Source organism: Arvicanthis niloticus, chromosome 24 (assembly GCF_011762505.2).
Source record: "Arvicanthis niloticus isolate mArvNil1 chromosome 24, mArvNil1.pat.X, whole genome shotgun sequence".
Taxonomy (NCBI): Eukaryota; Metazoa; Chordata; class Mammalia; order Rodentia; family Muridae; genus Arvicanthis; species Arvicanthis niloticus.
In genome coordinates, this window is record NC_133432.1 from 25,874,959 (window position 1) to 25,894,491 (window position 19,533).

The following is a 19,533-nucleotide window of genomic DNA, read 5'->3' on the forward strand; positions in this document are numbered from 1 at the left end:
AGAGAGAGAGAGAGAGAGAGAGAGAGAGAGAGAGAGAACATTTCAAGTGGCCAGGTATTAAGGTGTGCACATTGAATCCTGGCACCTGGAAGCAGAACCAGGTAGATCCCTGTGAGTCAGAGGCCAGAGTGGTCTACACAGTAACTTACATGCCAACAAGAGCATATACTGCCAATACTGAGACACTGTCTCAAACAAACAAAAAAAAAAAAGGTTTTAGGTTGTTTTGGAAGCCAGGCAGCTATAATCCTATAATCCCAGCACTTGGGATATTGAGACAAGAGGATCAGGAGTTCAAAGCCATCTTTGGCAACATAGTAAGTTCAAGCCAAGCCTAGGATACAAAAAAGAGGGGTGGTGGTTGATCTTCAACTTTCCAGGAAGTAAGCTTAAAGCCATCGTGATACAAATATGAACTGTCCAGCTGGAGAGATGGCTCAGTGGTTAGGAGCACTGGCTGCTCTTCCAGAGGCTCTAGGTTCAATTCCCAGCATCAACATGGTGCACTCACACTGTATATAACTCCAGTTCCAAGGAATACAATATCCTCTTCTGGACCCCAAAGGGACAAGGCACACAAGTGGTGCACAGACATATATGCAGGCAAAACGCTCATACATATAAATAATAAGATTATGTTTAGTGGGCTGGTGAGATGGCTTATCAGGTAAAGAGGCTTGCTGCCAAGCCATTCCAGAGGCCCACACCAGGATAGCACTATCTCCTGCAAGTTGTTCTCTAACCTCCACAGGCATGTCTGTAACCCCAGCACCTCGGTGGATGCAGGAGGATTGCCACAAGTCTGAGGCCAGCCAGCCAGCCAGAGACACATAAAAGAATTGTGTCTGAAAATGAACTAGGGAGACAACTCAGTCGATAAAGTGGTTTTTTGAAAGTAAGCAGACCTGTGGGACAGCGGTGGCACACGCCTTTGATCCCGGCACTAGGAAGGCAGAAGCAAGTGGATCTCTGTGAGTTCAAAGCCAGCCTGGTCTACAGAGTGAGTTCCAGGACAGCCAGGGCTACACAGAGAAACCCTGTCTTGAAAAACAAAAACAAAATTGAGTGTGTGTGTGTGCGTACACATGTGAGCTTTTGCACACTAGTGTAAATGCACAATTACTCACATGTGCACATTCACTGGTAAGATGGCACAGCAGGTTAAGGCACTTGCTGCCACATCTGAGAACCTGAAGTCCATCCCCAGGACTCACACCGCAGAAGGAGAGAGCTGACTCCTGCAAGTTGTCCTCTGGCACCACATTTGTGCTGCGGCTTCAGAGCTCCTGTGCACATTTAGAATAAGCAAGATGGTTTTTCTGAGTGTGTCTACAAGTAGCCCGGGAACACAGCAGGTAGACGAGCACAGAGAGGGGCCTGCTTCCTCTTTTTCACCCCTGGACTTGGACAAGAACAGCTCAGGTTCCCGCTTCTGTTTTCAGTCTCTCAACTAGTCTCCACAAGTTTTGCTTCTTCTCCACAAGTTTTGCTTCTTGTTAAGTAAAACCTTCACCACTGTTCAGGTTTATCCCTGCATCATCCTGCATCTGTCTGTGATGATGGAGGTTGGTGGTACCCGGCCATCCCAGGTGGAAACAGGAGAATCAGGACTTCCAGGTCATCCTCACTTGGTGACTTTGAGGCCAGCTTGGGCTACGTGAAACACACACACACACACACACACACACACACACACACACACACACACGGATTCCCATTTTTTGAGTTTTAAATCCAAAATCCAAAGATTCAACTAACAGTACATGGAAACTATTCAGGGGCAGCCAGACACGGCGGTGCACACCTCTGATCTCAGCACTTGGGAGGCAGAGACAGCAGGATCAGGAATTCAAGGTTGTTGTCTACAGAATAAAGAATTTGATGTAATCCCAGCACTTGGGAGGCAGAGGCAGGCGGATTTCTGAGTTCAAGGCCAGCCTGGTCTACCGAGTGAGTTCCAGGACAGCCAAAGGCTATACAGAGAAACCCTGTCTCGAAAAACCAAAAAAAAAAAAAAAAAAAAAAAAAAAAAGAATTTGATGCACACCCTACCCAAAAAAAAAAAAAAAAAAAAAAAAAAAGAGAGAGAGAGAGAGAAGAGGATGCTTGTGGGGGAGGGATTGTGTCTTGACTAAACATATAGAGGCTTTTTTCTTCTTTAAAAAAATTTTTGGCTGGGGGATAATAGCACATGCCTTTGATCACAGCACTCGAGGGGCAGAGGCAGGCAGATCTCTGTAAGTTTGAGGTCAGCCTGGTCTACAAAACGAGTTCCAGGACAGTCAGGGTTGTTACACAGAGAAACCCTGTCTTGAAAAACAAACAGTGATCTTATTTTTTATTGATATATGTGGTGTGTGTGTGTGTGTGTGTGTGTGTGTGTGTGTGTACGCACACATGCACATATTGGGTATCTGCACACAAGCACAAGTGCCCACTGAATCCAGAAAAGGGCATCAGGTCCTCCAGATCTGAAATCACACGTGGCTGTGGGCCACCTGACGTGGTATTGCGAACTGAAGTAGGGTTCTCTGCAAGAGCAGCAGGAGTTCTTACCTCTGTGTCAGCTCTCCAGCTGGACACAGGTGTGAAAGGCTCAGGCAGAGGCGTGAAGGAACGTTTCGCTGAAGCAGACACAGGAGAGAGGGTGTTCTGCTAAAGCAAGCACCTGAATGAAGAATTCTTTGCTAACAACATGCGTGTACTAGTCTGCCTTACATTGCATAGTTGAGTTTCATTTGTCAGGACGCCATAGAGAGAAATATACTAAAAATCTTCTGGTGGTGTGCTGCGGTTTGTTGCTGCTTCCAAGGACTTGGGCTGATTGGATGTGCGGGCTGAGGAAAGCCCGGAGCGTGGCCAAGGCACATGGAGGACATGTGATGTTTGGAAGGTATAAATAGAACTCCATGAGTGACAGAGACAGAGCTTGGCTTGCCGGTACAGCTGGCTGTGCAACCCTTGTGAGTCTCCTGTCTTTGCTCCCCTAAAAGAGACACAGCCGAGAACATCTCCTGGTGATCCTGTTGGTCCCTCCTGCTGACTCAAGGTGAGGCTGAGGCCTGGATGTCTCTGCTAGGTCATGTCACCACTGTTGCTAACCCGACTCTACAGAACTGGGCTGCTGGTGTATCTGTGAAGCGCTTGCAAGTGGATGGAGCTGCCGCTGCCAACCTGTGAGCTGAACTGCCGATTTCCAGACAACACAGACGAGAGTTGCTCCAAAGAATCTTTCTAAGCAGGTCCACTTCCCCCGTAGCCTTTCTTTCCCACTACCTCAGGTGGGTGATGGGCTAAAAGGAAATTTAAAGTGTTTAAGAACCATCATTAAAAATAGGATTTAAAGCCGGGCAGTGGTGGCGCACGCCTTTAATCCCAGCACTTGGGAGGCAGAGGCAGGTGGATTTCTGAGTTCGAGGCCAACCTGGTCTACAGAGTGAGTTCCAGGACAGCCAGGGATACACAGAGAAACCCTGTCTCGGAAAAAAAAAAAAAAATAGGATTTGAAAAAAAAATAAAGTTACAGTCCTCTCACCTGGGTCTTTCCACTCTTACATCCCTGATGAAGAAGGTCACTGCAGGATGAAGCCACGTGGACCTGAAGCAGCAGAGACCCTTTTATCCATACAGCATACAGTCCCCATCCACCCACTAGCTGACAGCAGATACGTGAATGGCTCCTCCTCGAGAAGCAACTGCGCCCTGCCCGAAGCACTGACTCACGGAGTCAGAGAAAAGAACATGAGGATTATGACAGAAGCGTAGCGTGAGGCAGAAGCTTGCTGGAGACTGGCTTTGTCAAGACACGACCTCAAGCCAGACATGATGGCACACCCTTGAGATCCCGGCACTCAGGGTGGATGCTGGGGACAAGGATCATGAGAACAAGGCCAGCCTTGTTTACATGAGAACTTCCCTCAAAGAAAAAAAAAAAAGTTTAACTAAGAAAAATACCAGATATTAGCTGAGGCCTAGGGGCGTCTCAGTGGTCTCAGTGGTCGAGCATTGCCTAGCACGTATGAGGTTCTGGGTTCAATCCCAGTACCATCACAAAAGGAAGGAAATACTTTAAATCAGCACATGCCTGAAGTCTTAGCATAGAGGATGGATCACCTGACCCAAAGAGTTAGAGACAACCAGCCTGATGGCAGTAAAACCCCATCACACACACACACACACACACACACACACATAGAGTGCCTAGAGAGATGGCTCAGTGGTCATGAGCACTGAATGTTTTTCTGGAGGGACCTAGTGTCAATTCCCAACACCTACACGGAAGCTCACAAATGCCTGTAAGTCTATTCCCAGAGGAGCCAGTGACACACATGAGACACACAGACACACATGCAGGTAAAGCATACACATAAGTCTTTTTTTTTTTTAAGGTATTTTTAGTTGTGGGGCTGGAGATGTGGCTCAGTTGAGTGTTTTCTTAGCCAGAAGCCCTGATATTTACCTCCAGCACCAGGTAAACTGGGTGTGGTGGGGCACATCTGGAATTCCAATACTACAGAAGTGGAGAGAGGAGGTTAGGAGTTCAGAGTTGGCTACGTAGTGAGTTCAAGGCCCTACTGGACTACAGGAGACTGCATCTAAAAACAAACTAACCAAACAAAAAAGGGCACCGTGACTTCTGTGTTCTGAAAACAGCTGAAGGGCTGTTGTTCCAGCTGCAGCGGCTAACCCCACAGGAATTTAGTAGAAGTTCCTTCTCCAAATGGGGTCTGACCCTACAAGTACAAGGTGACCCTCTTTCCAGGAACAACAGAGCAGGGTGCAGAAAGACTCCCTTGCTCCTCCAGAACCCACAGGGACGACCTCACGGTGGGTGCAACAGATAGGACTGAGTCAGACCCAAGGCAGCAGCTAGGCTGAGACATGTGGCTGAGACCAGTAGGAGAGGAAGGAGCTGAGGAAGGAGACTCAGTGGTAGCATCCAATCCCAGATGCTGTGTGAGCTAGTCAGCACACAGGATGCAGTTACATCTCCAAGGTAAACAGACAACGTCTACCTGTCCAGAAGGCAGAAGACACAGAAGCATTTGTATTACAGAGGAGAGACCTACTTCCTTCCTCTTAGTTGACTTCAAGTTACTGACTTTGGAGGTCACACCTAGGAGACACACTTCTGGGTACATCTGTGTACAAGGCTCATCTGAGCAAGGAAGATCATTCAGAATATGGGCAGCTCCATCCAATGGACCAGGAGTCCCAGATGAAGAAAAAGTGGACAGGGACAGACAGCATTCTGATGAAGCTGAGTCCCAGGATTCATGGCTGATTTCTGACGGACTGTGGATGTCACGTGACAACTGCCTCCCTTTCTTGCCGACATGCCTTCTCCAAAGTTAGGCCACGGATCTCAGAGGCTGAGTCAAGCCCCACCTCCCTGTAGCTCTCTGTCTGGAACAAAGAGGAGAGAGGCAGGCTGTGCTCTGAAGAGACAGCTCTTCATTTACTACGCCTGGCGCCTCCACACTCTCAGTCACCCACAGTGTGTTGACCTAAATCACCTCCTGACACCCCTAAAAATGTTATAAAGACCTTTCCCCATGTCTAGGGAATTAGTCCAAAGAGACTCCCACAGCAGGGGCTGCTGGGAAATCCCTGGGAAGGCTACTGCTCTCCAAGAAGCTCCTCTGGCCTCTCTCCTCCAACCTTCATGGTTTCTCCTTTCCTCATGCTCCACCCTGTGTGTCAGCCTGTCTGTATCTGTCTCTCTGTGTCTGTCTGTCTGTATGTGTATCTGTGTGTGTCTCTGTCTTTCTCTGTGTGTATTTCTCCCTCCCCCTCCCTCCCCCTCCCTCCCCCTCCCTCCCCCTTCCTCCCCCTCCATCCCCCTCCCTCCCCCTCCCTCCCCCTTCCTCCCCCTCCCTCCCCCTCCCTCCCCCTCCCTCCCCCTTCCTCCCCCTCCCTCCCCCTCCCTTCCCCTCTCTCCTCTCTCTTAGTCCTAATGAAGCTATTCATTCCCTCTAACGCTCCCCCTCCCACCTCTTTTCTTCTATTCCACTTCACACCTGCCCCATGGGCTGTGCCCTCACTGAGAGTGGAAACAAACCCTTCCTTCCTTCCTTCCTTCCTTCCTTCCTTCCTTCCTTCCTTCCTTCTTTCCTTAAGTTGTTATTGTCATAGCATCAAGAAAAGTAAGGAACAATCTGGTGATGGTGGCGCACTCCTTTAATCCCAGCACTTGGGAGGCAGAGGCAGGCAGAGCTCTGTGAGTTCGAGATCAGCCTGGTCTACAGAGCAAGTTCCAGGACGGCCAAGTCTACACAGAGAAACCCTGTCTGAAAACAAACAGACAAACATATAGAATAAAATAAAAGTAAAGAATACAGCGCCCACCCACCAGCTTTGCAGTAAATGGCACCTGCCTGGTGAGGGTCATGATACAGATCCTTAGGTTAGGGACCAGAAGGCTTCGGGTTAGCAGATGTCTCATCAAAGATTAAAATGGAGTGAGATAGCTGGCCTATCTCTCTTCAGACTACCTCTGCCTCTTTTACTATCTCTCAACCTTAGCATGGGGCTGTAAAACTCTAGTGAGCAAAGTCTTAGTTTACCAGAGACCCCCTGAGTGAACCACATGGAGACAAGAATCGCTGAAAAGAGCAAGAGGAATTTTAATGTTCCAGCATGCTGGGGCCATCCTGCATCCCAAAAGGAGAGGCAACCCCACTTCAGTGAACTTTTATACAGAATGTGTCTACCCGCTCTGGGCTTTTCCCACCCGCAGGTGGGTTCCCTCCCTCCCCTGTGGTCTGAGGAGTGTTAAGCAGCCTCTCTCATCTGGCAAGTGTCCAGCGACCTTTCCAAAGTTCCAGACCAGGAATGTTAATTATCCTCTCTCCTTTCCAGGGGGACAAGGTTCCAAAGTTCCTCTTCGGACTCTACTCGTCTCTGTATGGAAGCAATCTGTTTGTTGGAAGAGGTAATACAAGGATAACATGAATAGACTTCCCTTCAGGGCTCTCTTCCCGACACCATAACTGAAAATAGCAGACCATGATCGTGATCAGAAGAGCAGGCAGAGAACACGGGATTAACATGGGGGAGGGGGTGGGGGGGAATACTCCAGGGTGTAAAGGAGCTTGCTGCCAAGCCTACTGATCTGAGTTTGATCCCTAAGACATACAAGGATCTTTATGAAACTTGATGAAACCATTTCTACATTTAGCTCAAGAATAAATTCTTAGAAACAAGAGCTGTACTTGGGAGGCAGAAGCAGGTGGATTTCTGAGTTCGAGGCCAGCCTGGTCTACAGAGTGATTTCCAGGACAGCCAGGACTACACAGAGAAACCCTGTCTCGAAAAAAAAAGAAAGAAAAGAAAAGAAAAGAAAAGAAAGAAACAAGAGCTGTGGTTTGCATTGAAAGAAAGACTATGCCTATCCCCACCCCCCTATTTTGGGAGTCTAGTCTATTATGTCATTTGTTTCTTTGTATCTGTTTATGTGGGTGCTTTCCTGGAGGTCAGAGGGTAGATTATAAAAATCGGCTCTCTCCATCCACCATGTGGATCCACGGGGTCAAACTCAAGTCCCCTCCCTGTACTCCTGCCCCTGTTTAAAACGCTCTCATTATTTCGATCCTGTGTCTATAATCTCTGTTGCCCCCTAGTGGTAGATGTCATATGAGCAAAGCTATTGTTTTTGGGGGGAGGATTGAATCATTTGGGTTTATCAAATGGATGGTTTATTGATTACATCTGATTATTTTTCAGGAATATATTTTTCATATATTCACAGTATATATATACACATATATATGTATATATATATTCACAGTATATATATTCACAGTATATATTCACAGTATATATATATATATATATATATATATACTGTGTATCTGTATATAATGCATATATAAATACTGGGGAGGAGGGGTGGGGCTGAAGCTCAGTGATAGACCTCTTAACCTTCCACGTGCTAGGCTGTAGGCTCAATGCCCAGGACCCCAAAGTACTGCCCCCTGGGACCCAGCAAGTCCCTGACTCTCTTCCCACCCGTGACTTCGTCGGGAAGCGACCTCAACAGCTAAAGCACTTATAGCTCAGAAAGGGTACTCCAGTTGTCCACCAGAAATAGCTTTTCTCTGCGGGAAGTGCTTTTCAAACTGCAAAAGGCTAAAGCAAAGCTTAGTAAAAGCGTCATAGAGCGCTTGCGGAGTAACTCTTGTGCCGGTTCAGTTGACTCCTTCCCCCGCCTCCTCATACTTTATCTCCAGTCCAGCTCCAGAAAGTACTGGCACTGTCTTCTTGACCAATTCAGGCAGGAAGAACCAACTTCTAATCCTTTCTTTGCTACTGAACTGTATCACTCAGGGATTCTCCTAGATTCTGTTTCCTCTTTGGCATAACAGAGACAAACACAAATGTGTGTGAGAATGGGGCTCCGTGGTCTGCGAGACGTCATATCATTACAGTGGGAAGGATCCCGCTGAAAATACAGTTCATGCTGGAGTCCCTGGGTACTGCAATCCCCAGTACTGCACAAACTGAGGAGGGCAGTGCGTGTCTAAAATCCCGGCTTTCTGGAGGTGGAGAACCAAAGTTCAGGGTCAACTTTGTGTAAAAACCAAAAGCAAGAGGAAATGTCTTTCAAGGCCCCACCCCCTCTCTGAGGATCTACTAGTAGTTAATGGTTGTCGGGAGGAGAGACATTATCTTCAGCGGTGGAGCTAATGGTTAGGTGCCCTTGCTCCTGCAAGCAACTCTAATGAAACTCACTGGGTCGCAAAAATTAAAAAGAAATGAGAAACATACAAGCAGAAGAGAGGCTAAGATGGAAAAGCAAGAGAGGGTAATGGAGCTGTGATCAAATATGATCAAAATACCTTATACACATGTAAGAGGGTGTCCCAATGAAGCCATGGTTAGGTATAACAAATGTATACTGATAAAAAAAATTTAAAGGGAGCCTTCGAGATGGTTGAGAGTAAAGGTGTACACCTACACACACTCTCTCACGAGGCAAAGGCAAATAAAATTTAAAAAATAAAAGTGAAAAATAAAAAGGGTTACAGAGATGGCTCAGCGGGTAAAGGCACTTGCTGCCGAGCCTGATGACCCAAATTCAATGCCCGGGACCCACAGGTGGAAGGAGAGGACCAACTCCTCCCTTAAGTTGTCATCTGTCCTCCACACCCGTTGCATGCACAGGCCTCTCTCACACACTCAAACAAATACACAGTTGTAATTTAAAAAAAAAATTTTTTTTAAATTAAAGATCAAGAAGAAGGAAGCTTAAGTCTGGGCAAGAATACTCCTGAGGAGGCAACCTGCGCAGCCCCCTTGGGTGAGCTGGAACTACAACTCCCGGCTTCCTTTGGGCGGATAAGGGCGGATCGCTCCACGGGATTGGGCCTCCCCCCCATGGGCGGGGCTCGAGGAGAGGCCAGTTTTCTTCTGTTGCCAGGGGAGACCGCCGCAAGGAGGCGGAAATTGCCGAGGGAGGCGGCACGCGGGAAGCTCTCGCGGCTATGGCGGCCTCGGCCTCCGCGACTCGCTTCTGGTGCTCGTGTCCCGAGGTGCCCTCCGCCACATTCTTCACCGCCCTGCTCTCGCTGCTGGTGTCGGGGCCCCGCCTGTTCCTGCTGCAGCCGCCTCTGGCGCCCTCGGGGCTGTCTCTGCGCTCCGAGGCCCTGCGCAACTGGCAAGGTGAGCAGAGAAGGGGCGGGGATGGCGCGCTTCCTCAGCCCGCAGACTCCCCGGTCCCTGATCTCCAGCCTCACTGCCAGCCAACCCCCAACCTCCGTACTCACCACCATTCTCCCCCCTTGGAGCTCCAGCATGTCCTGTCCATAGCCGTATCATTTCCGCCAACTCCTTCCCTACCCAGAATCGCACCCTTCCATGTTACCCCAGATCTTTGATCTCGAGGGTGAATACACTTCCTAAGCTCCTCTCGGTTTATAGACACAAACCCCATCTGCTGAAGGCCTGCACCCCACAGGAACAAAGCAAACGTCTCTCACCTTCATCGTGACAATTGAACCTTGCTTCTTGTCACCTCAATGAATGACTTTTCCTCTTGACTCTAGAATTTACTGCTGCGTCTTTACCTTAATCCTGACTCTTTATTCCAGCTCACAGAATAAGGAGCCCCTAGTAAAGTGTTTGTTTTCTCAGGGGAGAGAAATTCCTCAGATCAATTAAGTCTGGTAATCATCCTTTTGTAAAAGACAGGATTCCTAGTCTTGTTTCTTCCTCATTCTTTCCTGAGAAATCCCTGTTGCTTGTAACGTTAACAGAGGCTAAGCATTCATTTCATGTAATCCTCACTGAGATTTCATGACAGGCCATATTAAATTGCCTGTTTACCAGAAATTGAGGCTGAGTACAGAGAATCACAGAGCTAATACATCATAATATTGAGGTAGGGGCCCAGCATTTTGTTTTTAGTAAGATGATTTAGAGCTAGGTCTTTGGGTATATAATCCCCACATCTTTAGATAGATGTATACATATGTGACACATTTATTTATATGCCCTTGTACACACATGTGGAGGTCAGAGGACAACCTGACAGGAGTCTTTCTCCACCCAAGTGGGTCCTGGGAATCAAACTCAGGTCTTTGGGTTGGCATCAAGTACCTGTGAGCCATCTCATCAGCTCCCTAAGTCTTAGAGAGTTGCATGTAGAATCTTGTCATATTTACCAGTAAAATTTCAATTTGGGATGTATCCAGCAAATAACCAAACTTCTGGAGATAGTCTGAGGAGATAAGTCTGACTAGGGTGTTATGGTTTCCCGAGTAAAGCTGAAACTTCTGTTGGATAGCACTTGTGGTCAGCTAAATGCCATCGTAGGGAGGCACACACCCTCTTTCTGGGTTTTGGGGTTTGTTTGTTTGTTTGTTCCTTGTCTCTGAAACAAGGGTCTTGCTGTTTATTTACACCAGAATGGCCGGAACTCACTGTGTAGTCCAGGAGAGCCTCCAGCCCATGATCCTCCTGCCTCACCCTTCTGAGTACTAGAACACAGACATGCATCACCACGCTGACTTAACCTATATTTGTCCGAGCTTGGGGTCTGTAGAGATACGGTTTCATCAAGGACTTCAAGTCTGACCATGTGATTTTATAGTGAGGAAATTAAAGCCATGGGGGTAGGACCTTGGACTTGACTCAGGCAGCCTGCTAATGATAAAGCCAAGACCACGCCCCCTTACCGTCCTGAGAATGACTCCATTACTTCATTCATCTTCCTCTTGCATGCTATGATTCCACCCACAGAAATAGATAAGTACATGAGAGAGCCAGGTGTGGTGATATGTACCTTTAATCCCAGCACTGGGCAGGCAGAGGCAGGTGGATCTCTATGAATTTGAGGCCAGCCTGGTCTCCATAGGAAGTTCCAGGCCAACCAGGGCTATATCATAGGACCCTGTCTCAACACAAAAAAGAAATTAGAGCCCTGTAAGGTGGCTCAGCAAGTACCTTGCTGCCACTCATGAGAACTGGGGTTTGATCTCTGGGACCTGCATGGTAGAACTTACTTCTGAAGGTTTTTCTCTGATCTTGTACTCCCATATACCCACAAATAAATACATAGCAATTTTTTAAATTATGTATGTTAGCGATAACTTGTATTTGGGAGACGTGTATAAACCAAATATGGCAGACACTTATAGTCCCAGCACTCAAAAGGCTGAGGCAGGAAGACTGTGAGTTTACAGCTGGTCTGGGCCACATATCCAAACCTGTATCCAAAAAAAAGTCCAAATGTGGTGTCTTACACCGATAATCCCAGCCCCCAGGAAGCAGGAACCAGCCTGGTCTATACAGCAATGTATACACCAGACAGGGCTGCACGGTGAGACCTTGTCTCACTACAGAGAGAGAGAGAGAAAAAAGGACTTTCTTTGCTATTTTATGACATATAAATCTTGGGTGCCCCTGTAAGACTGGAAAAGCACTCTTTAAGAAGACTCTTACTTATCTGTGTATTATTATTAATGATAATTTGATGGTCCTTATAATTCACGGTTCCTTTTTCTTCCCCTGAACAGCCTCTATGGAAGGAGAGGCCAGAATTCCAGCCGAGGAGACTGGCACACAGAGTATTAAGGGCGACCCACTCAGTCTCTCCTGACACTGTCACAGTTAATTAACCCTCACACTGCCTAGTGAGGTAGGTTAATATTAATATCTAGAAAGAGGAGGGCTGGAGAGATGGCTTATCGGTTATAAGAGCTGGCTGCTTTTACAGAGGACTCAAGTTTGCTTCCCAGAGCTCCACATGGGGCAGCTCACATCTGCCTGGAACTCCAGCTCCAGGGGGCCCCAGCTTCTGGCTTCCACAGTCCGAATACAAGTAGCAGACACAGCTACACAACAATAAAAACTCATCTTTAAAAGAAAACCTGAAACAATGTTGTAAACCATTTAGCACATTCAGAAACCACTCTGGTTTTCAAAAGTTTTCTTTTTCACACATTGAAATTGGTCTTGATAACCTCTGTTCCAGGGCCAGAAACGAATGGAGACCAACATTATATACTCATGCTTTGAATCATGGGAATTGGTTTTGATAACCAGGGCTCCAGGGCCAGGAAGACACAGAAACTATATTATATACTTATGCCTTGAATCATGGGCACTTTCCTGTTCTGTCTATATTTTTTTGTTTCCTGTTATGGTTTTTGGTTTTTTATTTTTGAGGCAGGATCTCATGTAGTCCAAGCTGGCTTTAAATTCATAGTATAGCTGAGACTGACCTCGAACTTATGCTCTTCCTGTCTACCTCCCAAGTGCTTGCATCATAGGTGTGCACCACCACTTCCTGTGTGAGGTGTCTGCAGTGCTAGTAATGGAAGCCAGAGCCTTGTGCATGCTGGTCAGGCTCCAGCCCAGCCTCAGTTCTCCCTTCCGTAGCTGGCCTGAGACCTGCTTGCCCTGGTTGGAATAGCACAGCCCTGGACCTCTAACCAACACCCATCTTTAGTTTACAGGCTGGTGACCTACATCTTCGTCTATGAGAACCCGGTCTCCCTGCTCTGTGGCGCCTTCATCATCTGGCGCTTTGCTGGCAACTTCGAGAGGAGCGTGGGCACCGTCCGCCATTGCTTCTTCACCTTGATCTTTACCGTCTTCTCAGCCATCATCTACCTGTCATTTGAGTCTGTGTCATCACTGTCTAAGCTGGGCGAGGTGGAGGATGCCAGAGGGTTCACCCCAGTAGCTTTCGCCATGCTGGGGGTCACCTCAGTCCGCTCTCGAATGAGGCGGGCCCTGGTGTTCGGTGTGGTGGTGCCTTCCGTCCTCGTACCGTGGCTGCTGCTGTGTGCCTCCTGGCTCATCCCTCAGACCTCCTTCCTCAGTAACCTCTCTGGCCTTTTGATCGGCCTATCGTGTATCCTTCCTGGGAGGGAGCTGCAGAGGGAAGCTACACCAGAGGGTGAACCCACCTGGAGGCTGTAGGGTATCAGGTACACAGCCTCAGGCTCCTACACAAGCAGCCTGGGCTTGCCCTTCAGCTTGGAAAACCTGGGAGCCTTGGGCAGCTCTCTTCCCCCTCTCTGGACCAGAACTCATCTGGAAAATGCGAATATGGCTGCCTGCCCAGACCAGCTCAACTCAGCTCATTAGCAGTTTGGGCTTAATTGCACCAGTTGACTTTTTTTTTTCTTGTAAACTGAGATGTAAGGTTTCTTTGGAAGAGGGCTAGGAAGATGGCTGCCTCGATAAGGCACTTGTGAGAACTTGAGGACACAAGTCATGGCCCTGGACCTTCAAACTCCAATCCCTGCACTGGGGAGGTAGAGACAGGTGAGTCCCTAGTGTTCACGGGCCCACCAGCCTAGCCCAGTTCCGTGAGTTCCAGATCAAGTGAGAGACCCTAATACTCCTGAGGATAAACACCAAGTGGGCTGCTGGCCTCCACACACAGAGTGTTGGCTGAACAATCTGAGATGCCTGTCACCTTGATGTTAGTGGAAGGGTTAAGAGACAGACCTGGGCTTGTTGTTTTTACAGGGTGAAGACTATCAAGCTCAGGGCATTGTGTGTGATTGACAGACACTCTACCACTGAGCTACATCTCAGCCCTTGATTTTCTTTATCTCAGAGGGAGAGTCATTTTAAAAGGATCTTCCTATAAGGCTGAGGTTGGCCTCAAGCTTAAACCCACCTCAGTTTCCCGAGTGCTAGGATTGCTGGCTCACGGCCACACCTGGTACCACACCCCAGTTACAAACTTCTTGGTGTGCAGTTTTCTTTCTTTTTTTAAAAGAGTTATTTTTATTTCTGAGTAAGTCTGTGGTGTGTGCACCTGCATGCTGGTACTTGTGGAGGCCAGAAAAGAGTGCCAGGTTACCCTGAACTGGAGTTACAGGGGGTGGTGAGCTGCTGTGTGGGTGATGGGAACTGAACTTTGGTCCTCTGGAACAGCAATTTGCACTCTTAACTGTGGAGTCATCTTTAGATCCCCTGTCCTCAAAAGGTAACTTCTTTCTGAGATGGCGTCTCACCGTGGATGACCTGGAGCTCACTGCGTAAACCAGACTGGCCTCGAACTCCTGTCAATCTGCCCACCTCCTCCTGAGTGCTGGGCTTAAGTTGTAGGTATATGCAGCACACCCAGCTTGCCTCGTGTAGTTCTGGGGTAAGGTAGTCTAGTTGGGGCTGGCGCTTCCTGTGGCGGGGGAGTGTCAGCGGCCTCTCCCCCTCTTCTGCCTTCAATTTGACTTAATACACTTCCATCAGATGGCCTCACCTACTGCTACTCCCTCGACCTGTCTGAGCGAGTAGCCCTGAAGCTTGACCAGAAGTTCCCCTTCAGTGTCATGAGGAGGATTCCCTTGTTCAAGTACATCTCAGGTTCTTCTGCCGAAAGAAGAGCAGCCCAGAGCCGCAGGTAAGTGATGGATTGCCTCCCCTTTTTGGTTGCATGGTCAGTTTCAGTGATGGGACCTTTCACATGTGTGTCAGGTGCTCTGCTGATTGCTTCGGTTTTGTAAGTCAGTGTCATGGACAGCCAGGGCTGGCTTTGAACTCTCATCTGTACCTCTCTGATACCAGGCTGTAGATAGACTCCCACAACCGGCTCTCAGTCTCCTTCCTGCAGAGTCAGTGAGGGTGTGTCTGGTTCACCTTGGAGGATACAGGAGAGAAACATAGTTTCTCAGCTATGTGGGTTATAGTTCTAGTTCAGCATACAACATAGATTCCCTGCCTAGAATCACCCAGTGAGGGGCTGGGGTGTGGCTCAGTGGTAGGGCCCCTGCCTAGAATCCCCCAGTGAGGGGCTGGGGTATAGTTCAGTGGTAGAGCACCTGCCTAATTCACACGAATCCCTGGGTTCCAGCACTACAAATAAGGAAAGAAAATCTGTGCACAAATATCTTCTGAATACTGACTGCTGCCCTATTGGGGGTTGGGGGGAGACAAGCCTGAGTGGTCAAAGACACTTGCGTGTGATTCATGGATAGATCATATTCTTAACACTGCTTAGTCAGCAAACACTATGGGTAGCACTGGGCTATGGCAGTTAGCCATGTTTATACAGTATGCTCAGTAGGGCAGGAGACTTAAAAGGAGAGTTTCCACCGAGCGGTAGTGGCACACGCCTTTAGTCCCAGCACTCAGGAGGCAGAGGCAGGCGGATTTCTGAGTTCCAGGCCAGCCTGGTCTACAGAGTGAGTTCCAGGACAGCCAGGGCTACACAGAGAAACCCTGTCTCGAAAAACCAAAAAAACAAAAACAAAACAAAAACAAAAAAAGGAGAGTTTCTTGGCTCCCCCTATGGAAGCAGGTAAGGCTGTTTGGGCTCGTTTTGCTCTTAAAAACTGATAGGCAAGCCACCAGAACTTACGTGGCCTCACGCCTTCTTTCTAGAGGAGGCCAGAGAGGACCTGTACTCCAGGTTACACGGAGTCTAAGGAAGAGCCTGGTATGACCTAGGGTCTCCAGCCCACAAGTCCTTCGTCCCATACTGCCTCTGCCACTTGTGTTAGTTATTAACAGCTTGTGTCCCCTCGGAGACCCCACAGTTCCAGCACTTCCCTTCTCTGCCGCCTTCCAGAGAAGGAAGGGCCTTGCTGGGAAAGGGAGAGCTGGCTCTGTCCTCCCACCCTCTCCCCCTCCACCCCCAATGTCTGCACAAGCTGTGTTGAGCAGCAGTAGGGTGGGGTCACAAGCCCCAGCTCACACACCCTACTGATGAGTGCAGCTGCCCTCAGGACCCAGGAAAAGGTTGTCCTCTGAATTACACTTGCCCATTGGAGAGCTGTGTCGCCTGGTGCCGGGCCTGACCCTGGACACATGGGCTGGGTAGCGCGTTGCCTCTGTCCCTCCGGTGGCTCATGCTCGCTGATTGCAGGTGTCAGGACAGAACATGATGTTTCAGGTGTCCTAACAGTCACCAAGAGCATGGTGACAGAACACGTGTGTTTAGTTTAGTAAGCTGCCATGTGGGTGGCTTTGTCTACAATTGCTCTTGTCCAGAAGGTTGGTTTGGCTTAGAGTTTGGGTGGTTTGTTGCTATAATAAAAACAAGAAACAGTTGACTAAAAACAGAGAAAAGATGCCTACAAGATGGCCTAGTGGATAAGGACATGTGCCCTAAGTGAGAGCCTGTGGTACATCCCCAGAACCACACAGTAGAAGGACAGAGGTGACCCTGGGAGTTCATGCACATGCGCGCGCGCGCACACACACACACACACACACAGAAAATAATTGTAAGAAGAAGGCTGGGCAGGCATCATTGTAATGTACATTTTTATTCCCAGCACTAAGGAGACAGGTGCCGGCAGATCTCTGTGGGTTGGAGGCCAGCGTGGTCTAGACCCAGAGAGAGAGACAGAGAGAGAAGTGCTCCCAGAAGCAGGAGTGGGCCAGTGGGCTGGGGTAGCAATCAGGACATGGCACAAACTAAGCAAGCACTCCACTACTGAGCCATTCTCCAGCCCCGAGGGGAAAATATATTTTTTATATTTTTACTTTTATTGTTTGTATGCGTGGATGTTCACCTCTCTAGTTGGTGGTGTGAACCTGGGGGAAGTGGTGCCTAAAAATGAGAAGGACTAGTCTCATGCAGTGGCCAACTTCCTTCAGAGCATCGAACGATTCACACTGTGAGCCTTGAGAAGGGTCACATGAGCAAGGTGTTCAATCACAGGGACAGGCCGCACGTGGTAAAAACACGTTACGTCCAGGCACATGACTAACAACAGTCCCACCTATGTTGTTACCTCAGGACATAGCACTGTGTACCTTGTCCCTAGCAAAGAGTCACTGTCTTTTATTCCTTTCCAGGTTGAACCCTGCACCTGGCTCCTACCCAACACAGAGTTGCCACCCTCATCTGACTCCAAGTCACCCTGTCACCCAGATGCAGCATGCCAGTGGCCAGAAACTGGCCTCCTGGCCTCCTGGCCATATGCCCACCCTACCTCCATACCAGCCTGCTTCCGGCCTGTGTTATGTGCAGAACCACTTTGGTCCTAATCCCAGTGCCTCCAGTGTGTACCCGGGTTCTGCAGGGACCTCCCAGGGGGTGCAGCCTCCCTCCCCCATCAGCTGTCCTGGCACTGTGTATTCTGGGGCCCTGGGCACTCCAGGGGCTACAGGCTCTAAGGAGTCTTCCAAGGTAGCCATGCCGTAACCAATCTGCAGAGGGGCTTCCACCATGTTGGATAGATAAAGGTCCTATCTGAGAATTTAAGAATTATTTCTTGAAGCCAGGGCATGCCAGCCTGTCATCCCAGCTGCTTGGGTGGTTGAGCCAGTGGATCAAAAGGTCAAGGCCCATCTGGGCTCCAGAGCAAGTTCAAGGCCAGCCTAGGCTATATATAACAAGACCCTGCCTCAGAATTTATAACAGTAGCTAGGACTGGGGCTCTGTGTTAGAGTGCCTACTTAGCATAATTAAGGCCCTGAGTCCTCAGCTCCACAAAAGCAAAAAGAATTACTAAGTAAATACCTCTGTGTGCCAGCTCTGTTGAGTACTGTGATAAATGTCCCTGTCTCTGGATTCCCTCAAGGCAGCTCTAGAAAGTAAAGTTTACTGGCCCAGCCGGGCATGGTGAGGAATGCCTGTAATCTCAGGATCAGAAGTTTAAGGTCATCCCCAGCTACACCGTGGGTTAAGGCTAGCCCCTGGGCAAATGTGAGAATTAGATATTAGATTAGAGTACCTGGAGTCTTGGGGCCCCAGAGATACTGTTGGGCTTTTTGGTTCCTAATCCAGTGTCCTGAGAAGGCGCTGTTGTCATCAGCTACCAGGCTGCCAGAGACTCTTGCCGTCCTACCCATCCTGCCCTGCTCAGTGCCCGTGGGTCGTTGCCTGTGTCTGGTGTGACTGTGTACCGGGCAGTCCGTGTAACATCGACTTCCCCGCAGCCATCGCTGACCGGACTTCTGTCTGACTGGTGACCTGCAGCAACAGGCTGGTGATCTACCCTGTGAGTCACCTCTGTATAAAAACCAGCCTCCAACCTGCCAGTGGTGTGTGGCTTACTGTGTTCAGTACAGGGTGGGTAGTGATGACAGAAGCTGTGAGGAGCCAGAATCACATTGAGTCTGTCACCTGTGCTCAGCAGTTGCAGTGAGGACCTGACGGGGAAGTGGGCGGGAACAGTGAAGTAGAGAGATGCGTCCAGCAAGTTAGTGAGAGACTGTCTCATAAAGGAATTTTCTCTTGAATAAAAATAAGCGGAGCTTGGTGGCTGTGCCTTTAATCCCAGCACTTGGGAGGAAGAGACAGCGGATCTCTGAATTTGAGGCCAGCCTGGTCTACATGACCAGTTCCAAGGCTGGGGGTGTGGCTTAGTGGTAGAGTACCTGCCTTACAAGTGGTCCTGGGTTTCATCTCCAGTACTTAAAAACCAAGCCATGGTATCACAAGGTGTTTTAGATATGGCACATGGCCTTCACGTCCAGGAACTATATGGCCTGCTCTGGGCTGCCTCTGAGGGTCCCTAAGTGTTCCAATACAGATGATTCCTGACCCCAAGCCCACTCCTCCAGAGAGGGTAGTCCGAAGATGGGCACACCCAAGTGGCCTTTGAAGCCCACTGGCAAACAAGCCGGTATGCCGTGACTAAAACTGGAACTGCCAGATGTGGATTAGGAGACTTGAGTTCACAGCCGAGGAGTCAGGTATCCAGGTGCATGTAGGCCGCAGTAAGGACACAGCTGGAATCTGGTGGGACCTGGGGCTTTGGACTCCAGCCATGGTTGCTATTTCAGTGGCACTTCCTGATTACAGCCAGAGGCATGCTTGTAGGCATGGTCCCTCCACTCCAGTGGGGAGACCCAGAAGTAGGTGTCAGGGTTACATGCTCTCAGTATAGATAGGCTTGTGTGTCCCTGGTTTCTCTGGCCTTACTACATAGGGTGGCTCACCGGTTAGAGCTGTGAACACCAAGCACCTAGGTTCCCTGGCGGCTGGACTGTGAGAATTGTCAGGTCCTCCTGCCTGTGTGCCCTAGCTGCTGTTGGGCTCCAGGGATGCAGAGGGACTGGTAACAAGACAATGTAGAGCAGGACTCCAGTTTCCTACTGCCCCACACTGATCAGCTG

General features: G+C 49.0%; 1 protein-coding gene and 1 long non-coding RNA gene across 2 annotated transcripts; one reads left to right on the forward strand and one right to left on the reverse strand.

The window, feature by feature from the left end:
• Nucleotides 1-6,602: 6,602 nt before the first annotated feature.
• LOC143437906 (uncharacterized) lies at nucleotides 6,603-10,291 on the reverse strand. Its single transcript, XR_013107095.1, has 2 exons — nucleotides 9,981-10,291; nucleotides 6,603-6,918 (listed from the first exon to the last, which is right to left on the reverse strand). It is a non-coding gene; the product is annotated as an uncharacterized LOC143437906 (long non-coding RNA).
• On the forward strand, nucleotides 9,420-18,453 carry Rhbdd2 (rhomboid domain containing 2). Its single transcript, XM_076923182.1, has 4 exons — nucleotides 9,420-9,663; nucleotides 12,953-13,360; nucleotides 14,713-14,863; nucleotides 17,266-18,453. Exons 1-4 carry the CDS (start codon nucleotides 9,486-9,488, stop codon nucleotides 17,612-17,614), a joined length of 1,086 nt encoding a protein of 361 aa, XP_076779297.1. The 5' UTR covers nucleotides 9,420-9,485; the 3' UTR covers nucleotides 17,615-18,453.
• The last annotated feature ends 1,080 nt before the right edge of the window (nucleotides 18,454-19,533 follow it).